Source organism: Eschrichtius robustus, chromosome 9, assembly GCF_028021215.1.
Source record: "Eschrichtius robustus isolate mEscRob2 chromosome 9, mEscRob2.pri, whole genome shotgun sequence".
In the NCBI taxonomy this organism is placed as follows: domain Eukaryota; kingdom Metazoa; phylum Chordata; class Mammalia; order Artiodactyla; family Eschrichtiidae; genus Eschrichtius; species Eschrichtius robustus.
In genome coordinates, this window is record NC_090832.1 from 53,072,686 (window position 1) to 53,080,832 (window position 8,147).

At 47.6% G+C, this 8,147-nt stretch overlaps 1 protein-coding gene across 1 annotated transcript; it reads left to right on the forward strand.

Annotated features, from left to right (window-relative positions):
• Positions 1 to 2,169: 2,169 nt before the first annotated feature.
• CD24 (CD24 molecule) lies at positions 2,170 to 7,904 on the forward strand. The gene is made up of 6 exons (XM_068550844.1): positions 2,170 to 2,261; positions 2,361 to 2,655; positions 2,840 to 2,927; positions 3,285 to 3,461; positions 5,004 to 5,038; positions 6,256 to 7,904. The coding sequence occupies exons 1-6, from the start codon at positions 2,170 to 2,172 to the stop codon at positions 6,421 to 6,423; spliced, it is 855 nt and encodes a 284-aa protein (XP_068406945.1). The 3' UTR covers positions 6,424 to 7,904.
• The last annotated feature ends 243 nt before the right edge of the window (positions 7,905 to 8,147 follow it).

Below are 8,147 nucleotides of genomic sequence, written 5' to 3' on the forward strand. Positions count from 1 at the left end.
ACTATTTTACCTTAAAAAGCAAATTAACCTGCTCCCTTAACATTAGCCTATTCAGCCAGCAAACATTGATTGAGTGCTCGGCGAAGAGGATATGGTGTAGGAAGACGTGTCTCTGCTCTTGTTGGCAAAGCAGAAAACACTTGGGATCTGGTCAGGAAACTTTGGTTATGGCTTTAGGTGAGGTACCATAACTGGCTATGTGGCTTTGGGTAAGTTACTTAACTTCTCTGTGCCTCAGAAATGAGGTCTGCCTTACTGACCTCATAGGTGCACATATAAAATACCACCTGCAAAGATGCTTGAGAAAAAGAGCAATTGCTATACAAATGAAAGATTTCAAAAGCCACACTATAATGAATAGACCCTACAGCAACAGAAGTGGCAGCTTAGTGAGTCCTTACTATGTGCCAGGAACTCTGCTAACCATACACATTATCTCAGTGAAGATCATACCCCTGTGAGGCAGGTATTATTAGCCCATTTTCCAGATGAGAAAATTGAGGTGTCAGAGGTTGGGAAGCTCTCCCAAAGTCAGACCCCTAGAAAGTGATGGAGCAGGGTTCAAGTCCAGGTCTGACTTCAGAGTCTACCTAGATTCTGGATCTTTAGTCTGGTTCTTCATCACTCCTCACAGTTCTGAACTAAGAAATTGTACATATTGCTCCCTTAATTTTACTCATAAGAGAACTAGCATCAAAAAATTGGGTCACATGCTATCTCATGAAAAAATATTAAAACTTAAAGCTATGACTTTCCACGCATATGCCAATTTATGGACTCCATCAGTTACAAGATCATTCCATGAAATACTTTCTTTATAAAAATGGAAATTGGCAATGTGTTTTAAGAAAAATTCTAGGATAACTATTGAGATTCACAATTTATAGTCTTAGGAGCATGAGCTATTATTGACTAAGGGAAAAGCAAACAAATAACTATGGAAAACCAGAAGAGAAGAATGAACAGGAAGAAGGAATTCACAGAAAGAAACCTAGAGGAAAGATTCAGGCAGTTTTCTTGAGTTTCTTGCCATATAGGAAATAGAGTGGCATGGAGGATTTGTAATGAGGACTTCCCTCGGAGAGCTAAGCCTCCAGGGTACGGAATTGTCAAAGCCCCAGGTAACACCCCTTATAGGATGCCCAGGGAAACTGCTAGGCAGATATGAAGGGCCTTGCTTTGTGAATTATGCAGTCTCATTAGCTGGTGATGAGGTGCCTTACCAGATTTGGGTACTATTTGGTGCTTGATATGTCTTTCATGAATCACACAGCTGCAAAGAAGGTTCCTGGGACCTTCAGTGCAGGAGCAAATATCACCTGAAAGCTCCCAGGGTAAGGCAGGCACTGTTCTAACACTTTATATACAACAACCCTTTAAAAACTAGTTAATAATGACTCTATTATCTCCATTTTACAGATGAAGAAATGGAGGCTTTTTGCCTCAAGTAAAAGTAGCACAACCAGGATTTGGACCAAGGCAGTCTGGCTCTAGAGTCTATTCTTAACCACTCCATTAGTTCATCTCTTCAAATTAATAACAAGGAGGAGGGAGGAGGAGGGGAGCAGGAATAAAAAAAGAAGATGCAGGACAAAATTAATGTATCCTATGAATACCACCATTTAGTTCAACAAGCAGCTTCTCCTATGGGCCCTGCCTTGGGACTAGGCACTTCTGGGCCACAGACCATTCATGTCCTGGAACAGGCTAGGTTATTTCTATACAAGGTGATGATACTGTAGAACAGGAAAATCCGCTGGTGCAGGACATAAATACAAGTGTTCTAGAGTACATACTAAATGTGGAAAGTTACTGAGTTAAAGTGGTTGACCAGTAAGGCACAGGCCCATTCAGTCACAGACCAACTATTGTGGATTCCATTGCCACTCTGCTTCCGTAAAACAAACCTTGTTTAACCAGGTTGCTCTGCAAAAGTAAAATTTAAACAAATTTACAGCCTTACTATGTTTGGTCTCTTGTTTGCTTCAAAGACGGCAGACCACTTGGGCAAACTTTAAATAAAAAGATTATGTCCCGCAACTACAAATTAAATTTAAAACCTTCCACCAGTAAAATAGTTTCTACTTTCACTGTATGCTTGAAAGTTTTCGCAATATGATGGTTAGAAAATATATTCCACTCAAATCTGCAGAATGACTAATCTCCTACATGCGCCAGTTCATTAAATCGCCTGATGGCAGCTATGGAAAAGTAAAAGCCTTCTCCGGAAAGCTTTTGCTCTTTAAAAGGATAATGAGCAAGTGCGTTGCAACAGAGACCAAAGAAGCATGTCCCCAGGAATTCCACTGGGGCAGCGAATTCTAATGGGACCGCCAGGGAGGTTCCCGCTGCCCGGGTAGGACCTGGGAGCAAAGCTGCGTGGTGAGGGCCGGCGGGGCCTTTAGGGCTGCGGAGGGGGATCACCCCTCAGGGTGGGTTATCGTCTCCTCGCCCCCGTCCGCCAGTGGCGGCAGGGAGGAGCGCCGGGGACCGAAACTCAGCCGTCACCAGTGTCCGGGCAGCATGTCCGCGCCCGGGGGGCGGCTCCCCACCTCTTGGGAGGATGGGGACCCGGGACGCCCCATAGAACTCTCACAGTCAGGCGAGCACGAGGAGCTCCAAAAACAAAGCGAGTGGCTGGGGGAAGGGGCGGGCGTGACGGGCGCGGGGCCGAGCACACACACATTGCTCTGAGCGCGGGCGCCGCCTGCCAGCCCGGCCGACCAGCCTGGGAAGGGCACGCGCGTGCCGGCGCCCCGTTCCCGTCGCCAGGTCCGGGACACCCACAAACCCCGCACGGTTCCCCTTCCTCTGGGGCGGAGATCTGAGAAAACCCTAGCCGAGGGAGCCCCCGGGTCCGCGCCGTAGTCAGAGCCGGGACTGGAGGCTGCCCGCCGCGTGGGAGGCTCAGACTTTTCTTTTGGGGGGTAAGATGGCAGGTCCGGGGAAACAAAGGAAACTTGGGCTCGGCCCCGGGAGCGGCATGTGTGGCTCGCTAGTTCGCCCCGGGTCGTGTGTGGGAGGTGCCGGGCGCCTGTGCCAGCCTGCACGCTGCCTGCCCGGGGAAACACAAAGCATCCCGCCGGCGGCGCCGGCCGCCCACCTGCCGCCCGGAGGTCTCCGGGGCCGGCGGAGGGAGAGGGCGCTGGGAGCCAGGCGAGGGCCGGGATGCGGCGAGGCGGCCAGCGGGCGCGCGCGGTGGGCGGCGGCGGCGGCGGAGGAGGGGAGCGCGGGTGGGCGGGCGGCGCCACGTCACGGCTATTGTGGCTGTCCCGGTATATAAGGTCCCGCCCGCCGGCCGCCCTCCCCACCTTGCCTGCGCCCGCCCGGAGCCAGCGATCCTTCACGCACCCAGCATCCAGTGAGACGCGCTGCGCACCGACGGAGCGGACATGGGCAGAGCGATGGTGGCCAGGCTCGGACTGGGGCTGCTGTTTCTGGCACTGCTCTTACCTACGCAGGTGAGGTCCTGGCGCATGCTGGGGCTTGGGGTCCGCGCCCTGGGGGGGGGGGCGCCCCCTGGGGACTGGCCTGCGCCCCCCACCTCGGGGCGCGGGCCCGGCCTCGGAGAGAGAATCTTGTAGAATCTGACCTGGTGGGACGGCAATGTGGAGCCCACTTTCCACTCGGTGGCGGCTGCCTCCACCCTTTCCGCGGCCCCGGGAACAAAGCACCTCCGCGCGTGGGCTGGGAGGACTCCGCCCCACCCCAGGTTCCGCGCAGCCCTTACCAGGCAGCCTGACGCCCACCGCCCTCTTTCACCCAGAAGTCCGAGGCGCTAGCGGGGAAGAGAATGTGCGCTTCCCACCTCTGGAGCGCCTGGAGACCTCAGGTCCTTTGGGGAGGTCGTCCCTGGATCCCATGAACACCCCGCTTCCCTCTACGAGTGTCTTCGCGTCCCCAGCGCACCACACAAAGAGAGGGGACGATCCCCTTCGGGGGCGCCGCTCTCGTCAGTTCTCCACTCCTAGCTGGTTCATGGATCCCGAGGAAGCCGCGGCTACCTGGCCCTATCAACCCACCTCAGTCCCGCGTGTTTCGGGGCTGAAGCCTGGGCGGGGACCCTCTCCTGACCCTGTGCTCTCCCGGGGGCGACTTTACAGGTCCATCTCTTGTCACCACGGAACCCCGTGTTAGCCAGATTGGCTAGCTCTGGGCAGGCGGCGGGTGGGACATTTCTGTCCCGAGTCCCCGCCAGGCTTTGTCCCTGTCCCCGCCGCCTCCTCTCCAGATTCTCTGTCCCGGGAACCGACCTCGCTTGCGGTGTCCGGCCGGGTGGGTGCGCGGCGGCCGCGAGGGAGGCCAGGGGCTGAGCCTGGGAGACCCAAGTGGGGGAGGGGCGCTGGGAGAGCGAGAAGGGGCACTTGTCTCCAGCAGCTTGGGCTTGGAGGGTAGGTAGAGGTGCCCGAGCGGGTGGCTCGCCATCGCCTTCCATTGGGGCTTTCTGAGTGTCTGCTGAGCATTTCCTCCGAAAAGTTGGGTGCGCCAGGTCCCCAGACACCCAGCCGCCGGGCTCACCTGGGAGCGCAGCCTGAGAGCGGAGCGCTCCTCGTCTTCCGCTCCGCGGGCTGCGTAACTGTACCCTATTGTTTTGCGGGTCGGCTGCGCTCCCGAGCCTTTCACCATTCCTCGGTGGGGGAGGGGCACGGCCGCCAGAAACACTGCTCTCCCCCGCCCACTCCATCACCTTTCCAACCAGATCCTCCGCCCCGCCTCCAAATTTAAGAGGGTTTTTATTAATAGTTATGCAAATAAATCTTTGGTAGTTTGGTAGGGAAAATTTTGTTTAATGTCAGTTTAATATATTAACAGTTTTTTTCGTTGGTGTGGGAGGACCCTTTGATTCTCCTATTGCTGCACTGGGCTCTAGTAAAAAAGTCACCTGATGCACCAAAGCTTTGTAGAATAAGAACAGATTACCTTCAGGGATCCCAAAACAGGTCTTGCCCCCAAACAGCGAGCCCTGTTTTAAATTATGTACCATATTAATGCTTTCCTTTTAGTGGGAGTGCTTTTTCCTGGAAGCACACGCTATTGGGTAGGTTCCCAATGGATATATTTGACTTGATCGAGATTTTTAAAATTAGTCTATTTTAGATAGGATTTACCAATTTTTTAGTCAATGCTTGCTTAATGTCCTTATGGGTTTTATAACAAAAGGAGCTGGGTTTACCTTATGGGTTTACAACAAAAGATAGAATGGTTTTATCTTTGGATTGATAGGCAGCCAAATGTACACGTGGCCAGACCTGCTTGGTGCCACGTCCTGGTCCCGCCTGTAATCAGAAGCCGTTGTAAACCCTCTCTTGCAGTGAGAGCTGAAATCTCCCAACTGCCTTTGTTCCGTGACAAAGGAGAGATTACCACGTGCCCCGCTGGACTGTGCATTTAGTGACTTGAAAAATAGTGTGGTGAATAATAGTGTGGTGAATAATGCCACTCAGGCGCTGGGACACTGGGGGGGACCTTGGTCCCTGGCCACAGTGGTGAGCTTAGTGACCAGGCAGGAAGGCTGCTGCTGGTGAAAACAACACCAAACCCTCTCGTCTGTTGTGAAGTCATTCCGACTTCACGATGCTTTGGGTGAAATCATTTTGCCTTAAGGCAGGGGTTCATTATATTATACTTTTCAACTTAAAACAAATATCGTGGCCATTTTTGAGATGGGTTATATATAATTTTCAAGATTTCAAGGGAGCAGGTAAGATACCCAGGGCCCCTTAAGTTAAACTCTAGGCTGTATTAAATGGGTATGTGAAAGTTACCCAGCAAATCCAGGATAGACGACTCAATTCTCATAACATGTCTCAAATTACCATATTTTAAAATCCAAATTATTTGTGCACCTTTAAAATCTCCCCTTCTTGGGAAAATAGAGGAAACCTTTTTTGCAATGCCAGTTAAGTCAATATAATCAGAAACTGGATTAGTTAACCTGGTTACTTATTACTTTATAAAGAATTAAGGATAAAGTCATACTCTTGGGAGTTATGTAGTTATTGAAGAACATTTTTGTTTGCTTGTTTTTGGTTGTTGTTGCTACTTGCAGTCATTAGGTATCTCTAGGTAGTTGGTTTTGAAACTAAAAGATCTTGGTGGGACTAAGCAAAAATTCAGAATGAAATGATGTGGGTAAGGGAATAATGGGAAAAGAGCAATCTGAGAATATATCATCTATCTTAATTGCATATTAAGTGTATGTGGAGACAACTGTGACGTTGGAAATTGATCAGTGTAACTTTTTATATATTTTAGATTTATTCAAATCAAACAGCTGTTGTAACACCTTCAAGTAATTCCTCCCAGCATACCTCAGCTGCCCCCAATCCAGCGAATGCCACCACCAAGGCAAGTGACGGTGCTCTGCAGTCAACAGCCAGTCTCTTGGTGATCTCGGTCTCCCTTCTACATCTCTACTGTTAAGAGACTCAGGCCAAGAAACAGCTATACTTCCCCATCCTCTAAACCCAATTCAGATGGCATCCAGACATCCAGTGTGACAAGGGAAAAAAAAAACAGGTCTTCATTGAATGAATCTGCTAGTTCCACACCTTATTTTATTGACAGAAACTGTTGAGGATCCCAAATTTGATTGGTTTGAAGAGCATGTGAAGGGTTTGACTAGATGATGAATGCCAATATTAAATCTGCTGGAGTTTCCTGTACAAGATGAAGAGACAACATCCAAAATTAGTTAAGAGGTGATTTCCTTAAATGTGGCTTAAGAAGTATGGACACATAAAACTCTACCTTGAAAGTGAGAATAGATTTTATCTTACCTAGAGATAAAGAATGGGATGTGGAACAGAGATTCAGTTTTCATTTGTTCATTAAATTTATAAGGCCATAAAACAATGAGGTAAAACAAAGCTTCTGTGATTCTATTTATATGTACATTAGAAGGAACTTCCAGGTGTTACTGTAAATCCTCAGTGTGTTGTTTCAGCAGTACTAATTTAATGCTGATGTACTCTAGAGAAAATTTTATGTTAAGCTATTGCTGTTCTCTTGGGAACTGAACTCTTTCCCTTGGGGTTTGGGTTTGACATTGCATTTGAATTTTTATATAGTCATTGATATGTACCAGGGCAATGATGGATTGGAATCTACCCCAAATCCAAGCATAATGAGTACATTTTGCTTATATACTTATCAACTATTCTTATTCAAAAAGAGCAGTAGATTCATTTAGCTAAACAGATAACAAAGAGTAGAATTACATTGATCTCAACTAATTTCAAAATGCTTTTTATTTCTGCATATGTCGAATACTTTTTACAATTTAAAAAATGATCTGTTTTGAAGGTAAGATTGACAAATCTTGAAATTAAAAAGGCAAATATGTGAAGGAGCTAAACATTTGGCAAGGGAAGACTGGAAGCTTGCTTACATTAAATTCAGAAAAACTTTTATACTCTTTTCTGTAAATACTTCTTTTTAAACTGAATCGGAATAGCCACATTTGGAACACTTTATGTTATCATTCAATATTTTTAGATAGTTAGAAGCTGGTCCTAAGCCTAAAGTGGGCTTGATTTTGGAAAGTAGATCTTTTCACAACTGCCTTGATGCACAGAAACCTTTTTAAAAATAGACACTCCCTAAAGTCTTTTGTTCGCATGGTCACACACTGATGCTTAGATGTTCCGAAATCTAATATGGCCACAGTAGTCTTGATGACCAAAGTCATTTTTTTTCCATCTTTAGAAATCTACACTGGAACAACCATATCCAACAGATCTCAAGCTACTGTGTGTGTGAATGAACATTCTCTTTTGTTTCATACCTGAATGCTGTACATCTATTTTGGATTGTATATTGTGTTTGTGTATTTATGCTTTGATTCATAGTAACTTCTCTTGTTATGGAATTGATTTGCATTAAACACAAACTGTAAATAAAAAGATGGCTGAAAGAGCAATCCATTGAATGATATGTTTTTCCAATGCAAGGAATACTTTGTGAGTTATCATGGTTGTGTGAGTCTACTTAAACCGTTAGGGATATACCTCAATATTTTCCTGTTAAACAGAACATTACCGTTAAGCTATTTTGCGTTGGCAACGAGCAGCACGTCTTGGCTAAAGAATCCATCTGAAATTTGACATCTTTAAGCCTTCAAGTGGGCATCCCTACTTACTCAGCAA